A 21,637-nucleotide genomic window follows, 5' to 3' on the forward strand; every position below is an offset into this window, starting at 1 on the left:
GCTATCAAATCCTGATGAACAGTGTTAACATAACCAAATCCCTGTTCAACATTAACACCATCAGCACTATGTGCCATCGCCAGTCTTCAACAATCTGTTAGACATTACTCCATTATCACATGTTTTGCAGATGCAGGTTATATGGCTACAGCAGTAGCAATGGTTCAGGCAGGTGTGGCACTTCTAAAGGATGCAAGTGCTCTTCCTAAACAGTGAGTATTTATTTCTCAACATACTATACAGTGTGTGCATTTAAAATGGATTTTGGAAAATATCCAGGAAGCATACAGTATGCTCCCTGTGAGTAAAATTTTCCATTTTTTTTTAAATATTGAGAATGGGCTGAGTGCTTTTACAAAATCAACCAGCTTACTAAATTTTGGGAACACTCAAAGCCAAACTTTCTGTAACACTGTGCATAATGATTTGTAATAACTAATGCTTACAATTAATTTTTTTAAATCTAATTGTAGAAATATTAGCCTCTAATTAAAAGAATCTTAATTTCCCACCATATAGCTCAATTACTTTGCATTAGTCTTCTCCCTCCCCTCCCCTCCCCCCATCCTGCAGCTGGTTCTCTGCCTGGAATACAGGAATTGTTTAAAAAAAAAGCCCGTGCATCCAGTGCAGAAAAGCAGCATAATTTTGGCTTATTTGGGCTATGGAAATTTTAAATGTTAGCTACATAAATACTTCAGTAATTATAGAAATAACTGATACATAAACAAGTGGTTTGCTTTTGAAATGTGTGCTGGTAGAGTTGTGTGTGATCCCTGACTTCATGAATGCATTAGGATATAGCAGAGAGGGGGTTCTGGGACTATACTAAGCAGATGGAATCACTGAAGAGCTACTCTTGGATCCAGGATCCCCCTCTGCTATAGAGACAGTCTGCAAAATCCCAATAACTTTTTGCAGGCTCAAAATCCTGTGAATCAACTAATTTATAAGCATTGACAATACTACTGTTAGGACAAGTGATTTTATCTACTGTAGGCAGAGGATATTTAACAATTCAGTCCTGAAATTATTTGCCTTTGACCTACTTTAATGATTACAAGTGGTACATATTTTAATAGTTTTATAATTCACTTAACAGAGGCGGCGTATATACTCCAGGAGCTGCTTTCTCTAAAACAAAATTGATTGATCGTCTGAACAAACACGGAATTGAGTTCTCTGTTATTAGCAAGCCAGAAGCTTGAAGTTTCAAAATAATTCTAAGGAAAAATATAATTGCATGAACTAACATCATTGAAAACAGATGCTTAAGATACCAAGAGCTTTGAGTGTAAAATCTAATAAAAATATTTACAAATCAAATGTACTGTTGCTTACAATAATGTCAAAAGGATTGAAGTATTTCATCTAGTCATTAGTGAACCATGTAATGCAAAAGATTAACACTTCTAACCTCTGACATGTTAAAGGAAATTGCTGCTTCACTACTTAAAGCCAAAATTATAATCATGGTCTGAAAGAGGTTAACAAGATGTATGTGTGTGTGTTAGATATGATCATTTTTTGAATTTTAATAGGTCATAGAATGCCAGAATGATAGATTAGGGACAGTAGTTAGAGAGCTTTTCAGATTGATAACTAGAACCTGCTATTTTATGAAGTAACTCCATTTACCACTGAAGGGTCTGGATAATAAGTGCCTTAGCTAATCAAGCCATTACTTATTACTATTAGGGGAAGGGACCACGTATTAGTGCTGTGATCATTTTTGTATGATATGGTACCTAATAAAACAAGACTAAACTTCAGTTGCTTAGTAATTTGCTGTTATGGGCTTTACAGCAGGAAAATCAAGTTATTGCTAGGAGTTCCATTGAAAAACAAGAATACATTTAGAGCAGTTAAGGTAAAGACATTTGTTGGAGGTCAAACAAGGTTAACAAATGAACATACATGTTATGTGAGTGCAGAAGCTATCTTCTAGAGAGGTAGCTCCATGCTGTAAGTCTTATTCATATGATTCCAGAGATGGGGAGGGAAACATGCTTGTAATTTGAATTGCAAAGATTTAGTATGAAACATGCAAGCAGCTTTGATCTGACTGTGTATGGGTACATTAGGGATGTAAATGACTAGTTGACTATCCAATAAGCTTATCAGATAGTCAATTAGTGATGTAACTAGTCACTTCCTGCCTATCAGGATTAATTAATCCATCTAAATTTAACATCCCTATGCTAGAGTTCCCTCAAAACTACACGGGTTTGGCAGGGAGAGGTAGGTGCCTGTCCTTATCAGCCCCAACCCAGAGCTGCTCTGGACATGGCACAGGGAAGAGGAGAGGCATTCCTGCCCCAATAGAGGCACAGACCAACCTGGAGCTGCCATGGCCTTTGAGAGGCACTTGGCCCAGAGCAAGCACAGGAGGCAGTTCTCTCCCCCGCCCCCTCAGGGCAGCCTACACTACAACCCTGAGCCCTCCCCACCCACCATCCAAATGAGGATGGAATGTTGTTATATGCAGCAATATGGGCATCATGTAATGCACATTACTGCCATCGTAGTGCATATAAATCATTATGGACATAAATTCAAGTGAATGTACCTACACCATTTAAAGTTACCAGATATATTCTAAAATTGAGGTCTCTGCATTAGCTGGATCATTAACAAGAAAACTGTGCTGCTCAATCTTCCACAAAGACCACATTATGCTTGAAAGTACTGATTTAAGCTAAGATTGTTTATGCTTTAGGGCTTGTGAAGGTTGTGATTTGGCTCTCCCACCTGCCATTGGCACATTGCAAAAGTTAACTGTCATGTAACAGTCACTTTTGCTTAAAAATTGCTTATGCTATGCTTTCTCTCTTCTTTTTAACTATAAGCGCAACATCATTTTTCAGCCTAGATATGCTAGATTCAAGCTGCTCTCCAAAATCCTTCAACATATGTGATTGTCTCTCTGTAAAAAGACGTAGCATCTGTGGGTTATCTTCCTCCTGCAAAAGACCAATAAAATTAATGAGTATATTATTGGACTCGGTGTGCATGCTATTTTATATGCCTTTTCCTTATGGACCTTAGAGTGGCATGGTTAGTATGGTGGTGATTAAAGCGGTAACTAAACCATAGCAGGTGAAATTCAAATTAAATTGAAAACTATATGTGGATTCATAGTAGCAGTGGGTTGGTTGCCAGTTGAACAAAGGAGAGTAGAACAGGTCCTCAAGCTAGAATCAGTGGCAGTGATAGGTGTTGGGAAGATAAGCAATGCTTTCCACCATCTCCCAAATAAGAATCAGTTTACACAATCAATAGCAGCAATGTAGAGCAAGTACATATCTACTACTATCTTTATGGCTAGAATGGGCTTTGACAAATACATTTAATATTATAGGCCATGCCAAATTGTTTCTAAGAAAGAAAAAAAACCACTCATTTGATCCAATAGGTACAGACTAGTGCATATATTTTCTTTTGGTACTTAGTCATACTGACACTAATGATCCAACAGATTCTCTGCACTGGATTTTTAAAACAAATAGCCTGTATTGCCAGGAGACCTAAAGTTTGGTGAGTTTTTTTGGCAAGGATCTCATGACAGTCTTCCCATTGTAATACATTTAATCTTTTCTGCTTGTGGAATAAAAATGACTTTTTTTTACAATGACTGTTCTTACAAAGCTAAGTTTAAAATGAAGAAGTGATCATTTGCTTTTATTTTAATGCCAACCCCACTACCAAAGGCTCCTGAATAAGGACATAAGAATAGGTTTCCCCTGTGAATGTAAAAATTTAACAGAGGAGTAAAAGGGGACTGACTTGTTTTGGAGCTTTTCATGTAGAAATATTTTTCTTCCACAATCAGAATACTCAGGGGATGTAATGTGGCTTTAGAGAAACAAGACAGGAATACCACAACATAGATTGGTCTGACCTAGGGAGTGGCACTAGAAAATGGTGCATGTCCTTTTTTATGATCATCATCATAGAAAAAAGTAGGTCTGGAATAGATCAAGTCCAGCCCACTATGCTGAAACAGGACCAAGTAAGTCTGGACCATTCCTAATGGGTGTTTGTCCCATCTGTTCTTAAAAGCCCTCCAATAATGGAATTCCTTTAGAAGCCTATTCCAGAGCTTAACTTACCCTCATAATTAAAAGATTTTCTTAATTATCTAACCTAAATCTCCCTTGCTGCAAATTAAGCTCATAGCTTTGTCCTGATTTAGTGGCCAGAGAAAACAATTGACCACAAATTATTATATTTATATACACACTATCAGGTCTCCTCAAGAATAATACTTGTAATCTTAAGGCAGGGGTGGGCAAATACTGGCCTGCGGGCTAGATCCAGTCTGCCAGGGTTAGCTCCTGCTGGATGCCCTCCCCGACTACTATATTTACCTACACAGTTGCAGATACCAGTGATCACAGCAGCTTCTGTTGGCCACTGATCATTGTTCCCAGCCAACAGGAGAAGTGGGAAGCAGTGGTATGGTCCATACTGCTTCTCACCACTCCCATTGGCTTGGAATGGCAATCCACAGCCATCACTGGTACCTGCAGCTGTGCAGGCAAATATAGTGGCAGAGGCCTGCCAGGTGCTAACCCTGGCAAGCTGCTGCCATATTATTGCCTGCTCCTGGCCTAAAGTATTGTCATCCTTCCATATTGCCAGCTGGGATAAAATACTCATTTTCCATTAGAGAAGTGCGTGCTTAGTTTCTTGCATTTGAAGCATAAACAGTGTGCATATGTCTACTCTGTGGGCTGAAGTCGAATTAAGATACACAACTTTGACTTCAGCTACACAATTAACATAGCACCTTAACTTAGCTTTTGGAGTTGTCTACACAGCAGGAAGTCGAAGGAAGAACACTCTTCCTTCAACTTCCCTTACTCCTCGTGAAATGAGGGTTACAGAAGTCGGAGTAAGAAGCCTGTTATTTTGAAGTTATTTTGAAATAATGGGCTGGCTGTGTAGACTGCACACATTGATATTTCGAAATAAGCGTGCAGTGTAGACATAGAATACCCAGCATGTTGTAAAGAAAAACAGGCTAGCTACACTTTGGACATTGATATTGATAGTACAGACACACAAAACATACAGAGGAAATAGCAGCAAAGGACATGATCAATTATATATCTGCATTGTTAGGCAATCAAAGCTTGTGATTTTTACATTAGAAAAAAAAAGTCCTGGTTCTCATTTTTGAAAACTCTGTATAAAAATCATACATACAGGGGGTTTGTTGTGCTTTAGCTTCAGGAATTGCTGTCTCACTATGTTCATGTTTTGGTAGAAGACCTTAACAGCTTTAGCAAATTCAGCATTATAGCTCATCCGATGGTTGCACATTTGGCCAGCCTCCTTTGATGAGAGAGGCTGTTTGGTCACCTTAACTGCCCTTTTATTAGGAGACTTTAATTTCTTGCCTAGAACATAAAACAGACAGGATTTTTATTAGTTATTAATAAAATAAAGCCTAGCCTTTGCTTCTGCATGTTTATATTGCCATTGGATGAACGTGATAAATTTTATCCATATTCTCTTGTTAGAAAAAAAAATTCAGTGACACAAATAAACTTAACACCTTCTGTTCCAGGAGGCGCTAAACACAGTACATCTTAACTATAACAGAAGCATGCAATCTGAGGGCATAGTTTGTGTTTTGCACTGACTTTCATGGCGTCCTGTTTCCCATTTCTTCAGTTTATCCTTAAGAAATACATTTTCTTCCCTTAAAGCTCTGTTAATATCTCTGAGAAGCTCAGTCTCCTCTTCCAACTTCAGCAGCTTCGGGTAAAGTTCAGATATCTGATTAGCTGTGCCCTATTGAAGAAAACATTCGAATATAGACAAAAATCCATATTGGTATTCATCAAGGCCTTCTACAGATGGATGTAAGTTCGCTACTCTCTGATTCAGCCATTCATTCTGTTTTAATGTAAGATTATTTTTAAGAATCCGTGTAAGAGAAGCACTTAATTAGAAACTTCAGTGGCTTTTTAACTAATTAGAGACTATGTGACATCTATTTTTGTTGTGCTGTCATAAAAATTCAAATTAATTCTCAACAGAAAGTAAACACCACAGATCCGTGTATAGCAAAGCACCTATATAATTTACAGTTTTGTTACTTATTCTACAGGGAGGCTCAACTGCCTTTCATTTGTTAACTGCCTGTGGATAATGATGCTGACCTCTTTCTGAAGTGCATTGAGAGCTAATGAAAAAAGGCTATGTAAGAGCTAGGCATTTATTATTATTCAAGTGGTCATTTATTTTTATTAAACCATTATTCAAACTTAACCTTGCCAGTTGAAATGAACATAAATAACTAGCTAAAATAAGCTTATTTTGCACCCAGTTCATTTCAATGAGCTTTTTGCTAGTGTAACAAGCTACACAACTGTTGCCAAAGTGTAAAGAAGCAGACCGGATCCTCAGGTGCTCTAGAGTGCTCTGAGGTTGCTAATTGTAGTGGCCAGAGGGATGCTACTCTGTCTCTAGGAATTCTGAGTCCTGCTTGTTTCCATCTGGAAAATACAGGTCATGGGACTACAGGGTAGTCTTGGAGATCTTTCATAACACTGAACCTGTGAAAAAGCCATTAAGTGGTAATGGAACCATTTAACAAGCATGTGCCAATCCTGCAGTTACTGACAAACACAGCTGTGCATTACTGTATCTATAGGATCTTAGTTTAAAAATTGCTTTAAGTATTGCATTAGTTTGCCGCTGAAGATAATACAATCACATCTCAAAATCCTTGCATAGATATTTAGATGCACTATCGGAGTGTTCAGCTTTAGCCTTAAATACTTGGATCTTTAGACATATTACACATCTCCCAAATCAAATTAGGCAACTAGGGTGTCCATCATTATTAGATGGTGTTAAAGTGTCACAAGAGGGGCAGATTTTGAATGCTGGAGAATTTCCTTATGCCACACTAGAAGATATACTCAGCATTCTCGGGTCCTCAACTCAAATAAGCTTTTTTTTTCTCCATTTAAATCATTGTTCTGGGGTGGTGCTTAGCATGAAGGGTTCAGTATGCAGGCTGTCCTGGGGAAGCCCTCTCTCCCTGCAATACCTTGGGGCCAAGTGAAAAGTACCCGCTTATGACCATTGCAGCAGGCAAGGCTAGGGGAGGAGTGCATGTCCCCTGCTGGGAGACGGAGACACACAAGCAAACTTTCTGAAATATATAGTAGATAGCTGTTCCTTTCTCCATCCCTGCCTCCTACTGGCCCAATGGGGTTATAGCTGTCCTGATCCCTATCTCTGGCCCCTTGCTACCCCCTATCTCCATGGTCATTCTGCAGTATAACTTCCTCCTACCAGACCTCCTCCCCCCCTTCCCGTTCTATGAGAAATAGTCAAATTCTAGGCACATCCCATTGCCCTGGCACAACCAACCCCTGACTTTGCTTTAAGTTATGGTTAGAGAAAGCTGCATACCAAATTTGGTTGTCCTAGCTCTTACCGTTTATGACAGTGTTTCTTAAATTTTTTAAGACAGAGGAACACCAAACAATAATATATATATATTTTTTGAGGAACACCAAGGATTTTTTGTTGAGAAAAAAAAAATGTCCCAGGGAGGGGGGAGAGAAGAGTTATTGAGCCAAAAAAGTCACCTGCCCCTTTAAGGGCAGCCATTTTGAACTGTGCTCTCCATGGCGCACACTGCAGTGTACTGCGGAACACCGTTTAAGAAACACTGGTTTAGGAGGATTTCTTGAATGGACACATGGACAGATGAGAGATGCACATTTCTAAAATATATAGTAATATTGCTAGTACCCCTGAAAGGGGGTGAGTGGATAGAGCCTGTAACTATATCAAAACAAAAAGACAATAGACAAAAAAGACTTTGTCACTCAGAACATCTGCCAACTATGATTCTATGATAAGGGGATGGTTGGATGAAATAACATGATCTTGGTAACTAATTGACCATTCATTATAGGGAACTTTCTGGGTGTCTGGCTGGTGAGTCTTGCCCACATGCTCAGGGTTTAGCTGATCGCCATATTTGGGGTCAGGAAGGAATTTTCCTCCAGGGTAGATTGGCAGAGGCCCTGGAGGTTTTTCGCCTTCCTCTGTAGCATTGGGCACAGATCACAGCTGAAGGACTCTCTGCATGTTGGGGCCTTCAAAGTATTTGAAGGCTTCAATATCTGAGACATAGGTGAGAGGATTATTCTAAGAGGGGTGGGCGAGATTCTGTGGCCTGCACTGTGCAAGGGGTCAGACTAGATGATCATAATGGTCCCTTCTGACCTTAAAGTCTATGAGTCTATGAGTCAACTGGCAAAAGGGTACAGGGATGCATATCTGGTATCTACATACTAGTTCATCAAAGAATGTCATGTAAGGTCCTTGATTAAAGACTGCAAAAGCAGCGAGGAGTCCTGTGGCACCTTATATACTAAGGTGCCGCAGGACTCCTCGCCGCTTTTGCAGATTCAGACTAACACGCCTCTGATACTTGATTAAAGACTGTCACTGGTCATCATAATCATTGCAAAATGTATGTACAGATCTGCGAAGAGTTATTTATCGTTACTGAAAATTATGTTCTCTAAGTTGGTGAGTTAATAGTGAGTCACCAAAAGGGGATCCACATACTATTGTCAGGAAGGAGGGAAGAAACCTCTCTCTCTCTCTCTCTCTTTTTGGCTGGTCATTTATAAATTGGGTATTGTTCAGTTCACAATGGATGTCTATTTACAATCTGAGCAAAATGCCAAGCAAAAGACTGCGGGTGTTGTGGATTTTTCTGACCCCTTGTCAGTGCAAGGAGTGTCTATGTTGAAGTGCTACCACAGCATAGCTGCCTTTGTGCCATGGTAGCAGTATAAATATAGACGAGCCATCAGAACAGTAAAGGCTTGCTGTTTCCTAAGGCCCACTGATTTTATCAAAGAGTGTTAACTCATAATTTAAATGGACTCACCAGACCAATTCCCTTTGCGATCACCGTTTTTGGATGATCAACTATAATGGTGCCCTCGCTTGTGACCATGTCGTGTAGGGAGTAGTCCAATTCAGCGCAACCCTCTGCATCGTGGGAAAGAGAGCACGGTTACGGCTGTTTGTCACATTCCTTCACTACTGTATCTGCATGATACATCAGTTGAAACATTTAGGGGAAAATACATAATATCACTCCAAGCTGTGACAAGTCTCTTTGAACTTACAATAGACATCTCCACTTTCTCAAACTTCCCTCCAATGCTTAATACTTGTATAACAAATCTCATAGCATACATGTGATTCTTAAAAATACACGCATCAACAATTAAACACCTCCCATGCCACCAATTTCACAATTAGCTATATTAGCAACACTGGTAGAGGGTTCTAAATACACGAGATCCAGGACTGTAAACCTCCAGTTTCTTAGGCCATGTCTGTATGTACAGCACTGCAGCAGCACAGTTGTACCCATACTATAGCAATGCATCTAGTGAAGATGCTCTTTGCCAACAGGAGATCTCTCTCTTGTCAGCATAATAAAGCCCCCTTGTAAAGTGGGGGAAGCTCTGTTGACGGACACTCTCCCGTTGACATAGTGCTGTGCACACCAGTGCCTGGAGATGGGTTTTTCACAGGGAAGATGTATTTGGGGAAACTTGGCTGTTGGAGTCACCTGGCAAAGAGTAACTAGGCTGGCGAAAGATGGGGTGAAATCTTACACTTGTGGGATGGCTGCTGTTACCAGGGAACTCAACTACAGCTGCACAAAACAGGCACCGGAGGTTACTGGTTTGGACAGGGGTGGGCAATAACTTTCACAGGAAAGCCAATTAATGAATTTTGGTACATTGTCATGGGCCAGCTCCACTCCTGGAAGGGGTGGGGCCTGGGACTGACAAGGTGGGACTGGGGACTAGCCTCCCTTCAGAATTGTCTGGGGCCAAAGGCTTTGAACTAAAAACACAGCCAAGTGCTTGTGGCTCATGGCCCTGCCGCTACCGCGTTGCCAGGCAGCTGCGACTATTTAAAGGACTTGTGGGTCCAACCCTGGCCAGGATAACGCTGCAACCAGGAGCTGTGAACCATTTAAATAGGATCCTGTTGCCTGAGCCATCGCCTGGAAATTAGGTGGCATGGGCAGCCAAATATACATAGTAAGTGGCCAGGTGCAGTACCTGGGCTGGATCAAAGTGTAAAATCCAGCCCCCAGGCCGCATCTTGCCCAGCCCTGGGTTTGGATGATCTCCAAAATGTCACAACAGTAAAGACACGTTAAATGCTGTGAACTTTCATCCCTGTCCCCATTACCCATCCTCTTCTCTCTCCTTTTCGCCGCTGATACACAGAAATGAGGGGCGGGGTGTAGGGACAGGCATGGAAAGATGGAAACCGATTCTGCCACATGCTAGTCTGGAGTCACAGATGACCTTGAAAGGGACATGGTTTAATGAACTTACCTCCACATCCTGGAATACAAACAGTAGCAGCCAAACCACCTGGCAAGTACTATTTGTGGGACATTATTGTGCACAGACTTCACTCAGGATCAGAGCCCCTGAACAGTTTTGTAAGTTGCAAAACATTTCTAGTATGAAAGGAAGGGGCTGGATGCAGAGTTACGTGGTCAGAATAATAAGTAAAGCCACAGAACTTCCGGGATGTCCTGACCTGATTTATTGTACCTGAGACAGCAGTGAAATCTAAGTACTAGATTTAGGGCCAAACCATGCTGCACAAAATACTGCATATTAGCCCTGCTTGCTTCTGTGGCTATGGGCATCCATGTTCTGTCACCTTTTATTTATAGTATGGAGTTGGACTGAACAACTTACCTGTAGCTCTATACCCATGCAAGGGAACAGTAACTTGGTGACAGATTATATCACTAGGCCTAGATCAAAACCTAGCCTATACAATCTTCCCTAACAGTTAGGGATGTTAAATATCGGTTAATTGAATAGTCGAGTAACCTCATGAATTCTTATCGGTTAGTCGCCTATTCTACAGTCCCCGAGGGTGGGGCCAGCAGCCAGTGTGCTCTGGCTTCACTCCCGAGGAGCCCCCTTCCACTCTGCGCTGTTGCCTCTGATAGAGAGGCAGCAGCATGGGATGCCAGGCAGGAGCAGGTTCGCAAGGGGAACCAGTTTAAAAATCCGCTCTCCTTGCAGGCAGGCTGCCTGTCACCCAAGTGCTGCTTCCTCTGATAACGAAGCAGCAGCATGGGGTGGCAGCAGGTCCTGTCTAGGGGACATCTGAGCTCCTGGATCAGGTGTGAGCTGGAACAGAGCTTGGATGCCTGCCCATGTGGCTCCTAATACACTTCAAATGTAGAGTCACAGCAGGGGTAGGTCCTGGACTCAGTGTGAGCCAGGACTGAGCCAGGCTGCCTGCCTGCCCAGCTCCTAATACACTTTAAAAGCAGAGCCACAGCAGGGTAAGTCTCAGACCTGTTGCAAGTCAGAAGTGAGCCAGGCTGCTGACCAGCCTGCTAAAAAATTTACTGGGGGAGAGGGGATGCGTGTAGTCTATAGCATTAACCTGTACATTATTACTTACTGGTTAATCGACTATACTATTACATCCCTATTAACAGTATCACTGAACTATCACCCTGCCCACAGTAATATTAAGTAATAATATAAGAATATGGATGCTTTAATGGTAGCAGTGCCTATTTCTGCTTTTAGCCAGTAAACCTGTCTGACAATAATTCCTGGGGCCTGGCAAGTGTTTACTGGGAAAAAAGTCAGTAGCTCTCATGGTAGTCATGCAGTCTCCTCCCACCCTGAAGAGTAGGGAACTTGGAGCAAAAACTAATGTTTAATCTATGTATGTTGTCTGACAAGGACATTGACTCTATCCTTGGGTAAGTTACTTAGCCTTTGCGTACTTCAGTTTTCCCACTTGTAAAATGAGATTAATGAACTTTATCTACCCTCACAGGGATGTTGTGAAACTTACTAATGTTTTTAAAGCAGAGAGATTCTTAAACATGAGATGCCACTTACGTATAATGCACTATTTAATAGAGGATGCTTTTAGCATTCAGTGTTTTAAAGGATCAAATTCTTGGCTAGATTGACACACTCATTCTAAGATGGTTGTACCAAGCAAATCTAATCAACCTTGCAGAATGTAATACTGGACTAACATTGAACTGAACTGAAATACAGGCAGTCCCCGAGTTACGCGGATACGACTTATGTCGGATCCGCAGTTACGAACGGGGCCCTCTCCCTGGTCTCTAGCAGACCAGGGAGAGGAAGCAAAGCGGCGGAGCACGCAGGCAGCGGACAGCCCAGACACGTCTGCCCTGTCCGCTGCCCGCGTGTTCCGCCGCTTTGCTCTGCTTTGCTCCCCGTCCCCCTGGTCTGCAGACCAGAAGGACGGGGAGCAAAGCGGCGGAACACGCAGGCAGCAGACAGCCCAGATGCGTGTCTGGGCTGTCTGCTGCCCGCATGTTCCGCCACTTTGTTCCCCGTCCCCCTGGTCTGCAGACCAGGGAGACGGGGGGCAAAGCAGAGCAAAGTCGCGGAGTCCGAGGGCAGCAGGACAGCCACGGCGCGTCTGGGCTGTCCCGCTGCCCCCGTGCTCCGCGGCTTTGCTCCAGACGCCTGTGGTACAGCAGCTGGGGCGCTGCCGGTTGGTCCTGTAGCGCTGCTCTGGGCGCTACTGCACCAACCCGGCAGCACCCCAGCTGCTCTGCCCCAGGCGTCCTGATTCAGCCACTGCTGGTCAGTTTCAGCAGCCTGTGGCCAGACAGCCCGCCTCCATATCATCCATCTTATTTGCCTCTCTGAAGCATACAGGACAGTGAAGGAGCAATAATATCAGCATAGTCTATGCTGGCTCATCTGATCCTGAGAAGCTGAAACACAGATATGTGGATAGAGAGCAGTTAAGTCAATAAGCTGGCCTTGAGGCTGCGGCTGGCACCTATGTTGATTCGAACACACACAGTCCCTGGGAGGGGAATTTCCCACTGAGAAAACAATGTCCTGTACTTCCATTTAATCACCTCAATTCTCTCTTACAAGTGTAAATTAAGTTCACAACTCCCTTGTAAGAACTGAAATGCAGGACAATGTAGCACTTTAAAGACTAACAAGATGGTTTATTAGATGATGAGCTTTCGTGGGCCAGACCCACTTCCTCAGATCAAATAGTGGAAGAAAATAGTCACAACCATATATACCAAAGGATACAATTAAAAAAATGAACAAATATGAAAAGGACAAATCACATTGCAGAACAGAAGGGGGATGCGGGGGGGTGGGAAGGGGGAGGAAGGAAGGTAAGTGTCTGTGAATTGCTGATATTAAAGGTAGGGAGAGTGGGATGTTTGTGAGTTAATGGTATTACAGGTGATAATTGGGGAAACTGTCTTGGTAATGGGTGAGAAAGTTCAAAGTCTTGTTAAGTCCCTGGTGGTAAGTGTCGAATTTTAACATGAATGACAGTTCAGAGGATTCCCTTTCAAGTGCAGATGTAAAAGGTCTTTGTAGCAGAATGCAGGTGGCTAAGTCATTTAGAGAGTGTCCTTTCTGGTTAAAGTGGCAAGAAACTGTTTTCTCTTTGTGATCTTGTCTGATATCTGTTTTGTGGGCATTAATCCTTTGGTGAAGTGTCTGAGATGTTTGTCCAATGTACATAGCAGACGGACACTTTCGGCACATGATAGCGTAGATTATATTTCTGGATGCGCAGGAATATGTGTTCTTGATCTTATAACTCACTTGGTTAGGTCCAATAATGGTATCAGCAGAATGAATATGTGGACAAAGCTGGCAACGGGGTTTGTTGCAAGGGAAGGTACCAGGGTTGGTATTAGTGTGGTATGTCCTGTGGTTGTTGGTAAGAATCATCTTGAGGTTAGGTGGTTGTCTATAGGAGATTATGGGTCTGTCTCCCAGAGCCTCTTTGAGTATGGTATCCTGTTCCAATATTGGCTGTAGTTTATTGATAATGTGTTGGACAGGTTTTAGTTGGGGGTTGTAGGTGATGACAAGTGGTGTTCTATTGTTGGTTTTCTTGGGTCTGTCTTGAAGTAGATGGTTTCTAGGTATTCGTCTGGCTCTTTCAATTTGGAAACAACGTTTCCTCAACTCCCGTCCCCTTTCACCCCTCCTCTACCTACGGTACATCGATGACATCTTTATGATCTGGACACATGGCCAAGAAACACTGGAGATATTCCACAGAGATTTCAACAACCTACACCCCACCATCAACCTCAGCCTGGACCATTCTACACGAGAGATCCACTTCCTGGACACCACCGTACAAATCAACAATGGAAAATTAGACACCACTCTCTACAGAAAACCCACTGACTCATACAGTTACCTACATGCATCCAGCTCCCATCCAGAACACACCACACGATCCATCGTCTATAGCCAAGCCCTTCGATACAACCGCATCTGCTCTAACCCCACTGACAGAGACCAGAAGCTTCAGGATCTCTACCAAGCATTTATAAATCTCAACTACCCACCCAGAGAAACAAAAAAGCAAATTGAAAGAGCCAGACGAATACCTAGAAACCATCTACTTCAAGACAGACCCAAGAAAACCAACAATAGAACACCACTTGTCATCACCTACAACCCCCAACTAAAACCTGTCCAACACATTATCAATAAACTACAGCCAATATTGGAACAGGATACCATACTCAAAGAGGCTCTGGGAGACAGACCCATAATCTCCTATAGACAACCACCTAACCTCAAGATGATTCTTACCAACAACCACAGGACATACCACACTAATACCAACCCTGGTACCTTCCCTTGCAACAAACCCCGTTGCCAGCTTTGTCCACATATTCATTCTGCTGATACCATTATTGGACCTAACCAAGTGAGTTATAAGATCAAGAACACATATTCCTGCGCATCCAGAAATATAATCTACGCTATCATGTGCCGAAAGTGTCCGTCTGCTATGTACATTGGACAAACATCTCAGACACTTCGCCAAAGGATTAATGCCCACAAAACAGATATCAGACAAGATCACAAAGAGAAAACAGTTTCTTGCCACTTTAACCAGAAAGGACACTCTCTAAATGACTTAGCCACCTGCATTCTGCTACAAAGACCTTTTACATCTGCACTTGAAAGGGAATCCTCTGAACTGTCATTCACGTTAAAATTCGACACTTACCACCAGGGACTTAACAAGACTTTGAACTTTCTCACCCATTACCAAGACAGTTTCCCCAATTATCACCTGTAATACCATTAACTCACAAACATCCCACTCTCCCTACCTTTAATATCAGCAATTCACAGACACTTACCTTCCTTCCTCCCCCTTCCCACCCCCCCGCATCCCCCTTCTGTTCTGCAATGTGATTTGTCCTTTTCATATTTGTTCATTTTTTTAATTGTATCCTTTGGTATATATGGTTGTGACTATTTTCTTCCACTATTTGATCTGAGGAAGTGGGTCTGGCCCACGAAAGCTCATCATCTAATAAACCATCTTGTTAGTCTTTAAAGTGCTACATTGTCCTGCATTTTGCTTCAACTACCCCAGACTAACACGGCTACATCTCTATCACTATTGTAAGAACTGGTCTCACAGCAGACAGACCAGCATCAATTGGCATGACAGATAAGAAAGAGAAATACGTGACCCCATGAGTATAAAAGATGGGCCCAGCACACACTCACTTTGAGTGTCATTCTACCCTCTACCTGCTGGTCGGGTTAGGTGTTTGACCTCCCGAGGTTCTATGGGGACGCCCACCTCGTATTTTCGTCTTTCCTAGGAATTGAGGGACCGGCCCTGGCCTGACATGCTGGAGTCGAGAGGCACAGAAGGGGGTAAAAATGGTACCTGGATGTGGTCCTCTGTCTTAAGTGTACACATAGAAAGAGTAAGCTGTTACTTGGTACCATTATTTCTATTTTTCTATCTTTATCTTCTTTGTAACCATTTTTAAGATCTATATTTTGCTAATAGTTAAGAAATAGAACAATAGCCATTGCAACCATATGATTTATAAGCTTCCTCAATAAACCTGTAACTGTTTAAGCTTTAACCTGACTCCTTCAGTTGCTGTAACAGAACCAAGCACAATTTAAAAGAACTTCAGCCGGTCTAAAGGGACAGTTATAGGAAGAGCTTGGGCGTTTGGATCTGTGTCACTCCCAGGTGACAGGATCCACTGGGGCATCTTTCAGTCTTTCTCCAAGGCTGCCCGCTGCGAAGGAATTATGAAATTCTAGCAGCTGAAATCTAAGATGTAATAAGCTCTTCCTATATAACGGGGCGTCTGTTGGCCTGCTGGCCACCCTCTGCGATGGGACCCCGGTCCTAGCAGTAAAGGCACGGACGTTAAACCTTTTCTCGGAAACATACACACACACACTGCCCTGACCGTCGGCTGACACAGCCGCTGAATCAGGACGCCTGGGGCAGAGCAGCTTGGGTGCTGCTGGGTTGGTCCAGTAGCGCTGAGGAGCAGCGGCGCTACTGGACCAACCCAGCAGCACCCCAGCTGCTCTGCCTCAGGCATCCCCAAGTCAGCCGCTGCTGAAACTGACCAGTGGCTGACTACAGGAAGCCCCTGCCCTGGGCTTCCTGGAATCAGCCGCTGATCAGTTTCAGCAGCAGCTGACTTGGGGATGCCTGGGGTTCTTAAGTTGAATCTGTATGTAAGTCAGAACTGGCATCCAGATTCAGCCGCTGTTGAAACTGATCAATTTCAGCAGCGGCTGAATCTGGATGCCAGTTCCGACTTACATACAGATTCAACTTAAGAACAAACCTACAGTCCCTATCTTGTACATAACCCGGGGACTGCCTGTATCACAGTAGTATAAGTCAACATGCTTTGTCTTACAATCAGGCCATTTTATAATTGAAAACTACGCTAGAGTAAGGTTTGATTCTATTTAGAACTTGCAGCCACAAAGAACTATGCAAATTAAAGGGAAGTATTGTAAAAGAAATACCTTGAAGGCCCCACAAATCAACAATTAAAGCATTTTTTTGTAAATAATTCAAAAATTCATGGGATGTATTTAGGGCTGAGAAGTGGACTGTCTCTTCAATCTTTGCATTCATGTTTTTCCAGATAGGCTTTGTGTGTAGGGAATGTGGAAGATCATACATGCTGTACCTAGGGGAATAAAACATTAACATACAATGTAAAGAAATGCCCAGTTCAGTACTGGAGAAAATCATTTATTTGAACAAAGCAAATGTGAACAAAAGCATGATGGCAGCACTGATTTCATATAACACATCACAGCTAAATATTTCATGTAACATATCGCCGGATAGAATACGCATATTAAGCGGATTATAACCTGTGTGCACATATCATTCCTGTGTTTTAAAGTTAGCAATATGAAGTATAAACCTGTTTATTAATCTAGATATTCTAAGTGAGGGCTATTATGTAGCCAGGTCTCCTGACGCTGGATCCCATTTTGGATGCCGTACTATTCCATGGGAAGCGTGAAGAGGTTTAAACTGAACACAAAAGGTTTCCCACCTTGGGCAAATCTATATATAGGCAGGGGAACCAGATAATAGCAGCTGCCAGACACCTGGACACCCCTATTTACCATCTAAGATGTCCAATGCAACTAATGGAACAGAACATTAAGAAGCATCTAGCCTCCCAGCTTGTGACAAAAGATGAGTAAAGGTGAGAAACTGCAGGTGGAAGTTTACTTTGGGTATTTGGCTTAGCTGGCATGTTGTGTTTTATTTTGCTTAGTAACTAACTTTGATCTCTCTATTATCACTTGCAATCACTTAAATCCTACTTTTTATACGTAATAAAATCCCTTTTGTTTATTATCAAACCCAGTGTAAATAATTGTTACCTTGCGGGACAACAACTATGCATCTCTCTCATTGATAAAGGGGACAAATAACTGAAGAGCTTGCTCTCCACTTCGTACAGAGTAAAACAAAGGGATTTATCTGGGTAGGGTTCAGGTCCCACTAGAGCTGTGCAGCTGAGTGCAATGTCAAGCCCCCTTGACTGAGCTTTCCCAGAGCTGAGCTGTTTTCAGTGTGCGCGCTGCTCTGCTGTGGGCTGTGACTTAACACTGTGCCATCGCTGGAGATCAGAGGGCCTGGCACAGCAGTGGGGTCTAAGGCTTTCTGCCCTCTCCACTCCCAAACCACAGGGGCGTTTTGCTCCATTCACTGAGGAAATTCTCCTTTGTTTGGAACAAATGAACTCTCACATTTCTGTTCAAGGCAGAGCTTGCCCCTATCAACCTGTCCTTTAAGAGAACAGCTGCGATTGTGACCTTTTGACTTGAAGTAGGTCCTGCAGCATAGAGATCTAACAAGCAGATAGATTCTAGTAGCTCATGCAGTTTGGAAACGTCTGTTGAGGTAACTATAAAAGTGCTCCTGCTCTCACCAATGATTCCAACTGAACACTCCATGAAGGACACAGTGAATTAATCCAACACCTTACCCTATCTGAATGCCCCGCTCGGTGACTTCTCGAAGCCATTTAATGCCAAGGCACTGTAAGATGTGAATCTGGAAATCAATCCTTCTTCCCAGCAGCTCCAAAGGGTCAATGACTATATCATCCTCTCCAAAAGCTCTAAAAATGTCAGAATCATAATGTAACCTGTTACATCTGGCTCTGCTTTCACAGCAAACACACGCTGGTGACATTAGTCAGGCCTATGAGGAGGAAGCTGGGAACAGAGGAGAGGGCAGCTCTCTGGTAACTCCCTATGGTGGGAAAGGAAACCTTATGGAAGGGACTGTATATCAAACACAGCTCATTTCCTTTGCCACCAACACTCCAAAATTAGGAGACAGGCCTGGGATCTTTTGAAGGGATGAGAGAGACAGGGATTAGGAGAAAACAAAGGAAGAGGGAATTACAGTAAGATCCTCGAGAGTCGGAAAGACACAGAATAGAGTAATAGAGCGAAAAAGCAGGAAGTATGGAGGCAAGGAGGAGAAATGGGCACACAGACATCTTCCAAAAATATTTTTCTGCTCTGTCTTTACAAACAAACAAGTTCCCTCATTCAGTGGATCAGAGCTAAGCTAAAAGGTAATGTTTAACCAGTCTTATCAAGGTAGAGAGCTGTCTGGTGGTACAAAGCAAGGCTGAACCATGAAAGCAGACAAGTTATCTTAGCACACTTTTGAAGTGTAGTAAACTAAAGCATACAAAGGCACCTTGTAAGAGAGCCCACATGAGGAGTTAGTTTAGAATAATTAGTGAGCTATAAATGCACACCTTAGCTTGCTGTGCATTAACTTCCCATGTAGACAAGCCTTGGCAGTAAGATTCTGTGTTAATACCAATGGTCACACTAGCACTTTTGTCCATCAAGGTGGAGGAAATAAAACACACCACGTATTGGGGGTGGCTCAATTATGCAGACAGGAGAGCTCTCTCCTGTTGCCATCCAGTGGCTATACAGGAGACCTTACAGTGGCTCAACTGTGCTGCTGTAAGGTCTGTAGTGTAGACATATGATTCTCATTTCCCCTTCCTGGCCCTGGAGTAGAACCATCACTTAATAGCTAGTGTACATGGGGCTTTACAAATGTGTTAGCTAAAACATGTTACCATTTTCTCCCTACACACTCCTTTTTCTCCCAAGATAGAGAGGGTCATCTGCTCTAAGCATTCCAGAACACTAGTGATTTGGTCTCACCTTCCACATGTGTGTTAACCTTCAGTTATGGTGGTGACTAATTTGCTTACCAACATCAGACAAGGTGGCTGTTCTTGGGGCAGGACTCTAAGTTGAGTTGATCAAGTGATTTTTTTTTGTAAACCCTCAGTGTAACTGACTTATGACTATCCAGAAGTGTCACTGCTTGAAAACTGACACAAGCTTCGCCTCTGTGGCAGGACCAGCTCTGCCTCCGGCACAGCAGAACTTCATAAACTACAGCTTGAGAACCACTGGTGCAAAACATGTGTGTTTACTGCCTCTCTAGCCCTTCCAACCTGTTTTACCTGGTGCATCATCAGTGATTTCTCCCACACTCTACTAGTGCCTCCAGAACGTCCCCTCCCAACTATTTCTGAGACAGCTGAGCTCTGTCCTTCAGTATGAGGCAAGTGTAACAGAACACAATGGGCCATTATACGCTTTCTTTGTTCCTCTTTCCCAGAAGGTCCAACTAAAATTCATCTGTGTGGTTCTTTCACTTAGCTAGGGTAGGACCTTGGGTAACAACCTGAGGGATTTTCACTTTCCCAGGGGCTAAGCAGCTATCATTGTAGCACCCAACACCAGGGAGATCAGGATGGACCTGGGAATCCACAGTATTGTCACACTGGCATATTTTTCCTAGGTGCTAATGTCTTTGGGTCAAATCCTGCTTCCATTTATACATGGCAAACCTGTCCGAATTTCACACGGTCTTTATATTTTTCTTGGTAATACTTTTTGCCTCCATCCTCTACCCTACCAGACATATCATTCGGCGACATTCCTGAACTGGATTTTTTTAAAAGTGCTCTTAGATTAGGGACATACAATCCTGTTTAATCAGTTAACCAGTTAAACGTAACGTTTAGTCAGTTAACTGATTAAACAGGTTTGCACGAGTAGGGACTGCTCCAGTCAGGCTGCGCCCACTGCACTGCACTGCGGGTAGATGGGGAGCTGCTCCGGCCCAGTCATGCTGGCGTGTTCCCACCTGCAGCATAGCAGGCCCAGCTGGACCGCCGTGCCCCCAGCCTGAAGCACAGGAGGCCCAGGTGGAGTGGAGCAGTCCCAGTCCCCTGCCTGTGTTGGACAGGAAGCTGCTCCTGTCCAGCCAGGCCACCAGTTAGCTGGAAACTAATAAGTTTCACCCAGTTAACTACTGACATCCCCAATTAGATAGAAACTAGTTCAAATAAGGAGAAGGCAAACTTTTACCTTCCATCACTGGAACACGGAACTATGTTTATAAGTAGAATAGCTTCCTCCATTCCTTCAGAGTTCAGAACTTCTGTTTGTTCTTCCAGCTTCATGCAGTAAGCAAGCGACTGAAGCCAAATGTGAGCAGATCCTAGATGAATGACCTCCACGGGATCCCAGAATGGATCACTGTCTTGGTCCACATTCACATCTGCTCCATCTAAAAAATTCTGGTAAAGCTCTTCCATTAGGAATTTCCTATTGATGAACTTGGCCTTGGACCACACCCATACCTAGACATACACAGGAAAGATGATTAAATGAATGGTCGTGGGATTCTTACTCTGGTACTCTCATCCTTCCAGTTAGCTTTACTAATGACTCTATGTGCAACCCATAGGATGAAACAGTAAGAGAAAGAGGACAATTAAGTGCACCAAATTCAGCCCTATAGAATCTGCAGTGACGTATACTCTGGATATCTTTAAAGTGTTTAAATATAACACTTCTGTGATCCCATCATTTCACTTGCAGAGAAACAGGATGCTTTTGAAGGCAAGTAAGAAAGTGATACAACTTGTGATCGCTTTATATTGTTCATGTCAGATCTGAGCAAGCAGAAAAGCTGGGAGCCTTTTAAAAATAGCACCCACATTCTATAGCTGCAATAGTTTGAAAGGAGAGATGGGCTTTTCCCACCAAGATCAAAATAAGGATCAGGTACATTATAACAAGCTCCTGCAATAAAGCAAGTCAGTGGAAAATAGCGAGGGACTCAAACCAGAAGTCTTCAATGCCAA

General features: G+C 42.9%; 2 protein-coding genes across 2 annotated transcripts in view; one reads left to right on the forward strand and one right to left on the reverse strand.

The window, feature by feature from the left end:
• The window catches only part of SCCPDH (saccharopine dehydrogenase (putative)), a 22,887-nt gene extending 19,885 nt beyond the window's left edge, over window positions 1-3,002 (forward strand). Inside the window, exons 11-12 of the mRNA XM_075924912.2 lie at window positions 131-212; window positions 1,103-3,002. Coding sequence (XP_075781027.1) covers window positions 131-212; window positions 1,103-1,208 — 188 coding nt within the window. The 3' untranslated portion in view covers window positions 1,209-3,002. The remainder of the gene's footprint in view (window positions 1-130; window positions 213-1,102) is intronic.
• On the reverse strand, window positions 2,814-21,141 carry LOC102457071 (kinesin-like protein KIF28). Its single transcript, XM_075923189.2, has 7 exons — window positions 20,856-21,141; window positions 18,422-18,556; window positions 16,932-17,098; window positions 8,939-9,042; window positions 5,652-5,802; window positions 5,212-5,405; window positions 2,814-2,963 (listed from the first exon to the last, which is right to left on the reverse strand). Exons 1-7 carry the CDS (start codon window positions 21,083-21,085, stop codon window positions 2,814-2,816), a joined length of 1,131 nt encoding a protein of 376 aa, XP_075779304.2. The 5' UTR covers window positions 21,086-21,141.
• Between the last annotated feature and the right edge of the window lie 496 nt (window positions 21,142-21,637).

Source organism: Pelodiscus sinensis, chromosome 3 (genome assembly GCF_052426305.1).
Source record: "Pelodiscus sinensis isolate ZL-2025 chromosome 3, ASM5242630v1, whole genome shotgun sequence".
NCBI classification, from domain to species: domain Eukaryota; kingdom Metazoa; phylum Chordata; order Testudines; family Trionychidae; genus Pelodiscus; species Pelodiscus sinensis.

What these genes read in the sequence shown, in the direction of transcription:
- LOC102457071 (XM_075923189.2), bottom strand. Translation starts at nt 21,085, where the DNA reads ATGGAAGAGCTTTACCAGAATTTTTTAGATGGAGCAGATGTGAATGTG. An exon ending in GAGCGGGGCATTCAGATAGG is followed by an intron (nt 17,099 to 18,421) that starts GTAAGGTGTTGG and finishes TTATTCCCCTAG; the next exon opens with GTACAGCATGTATGATCTTC. An exon ending in GGAAACAGGACGCCATGAAA is followed by an intron (nt 5,406 to 5,651) that starts GTCAGTGCAAAA and finishes TTTATGTTCTAG; the next exon opens with GCAAGAAATTAAAGTCTCCT.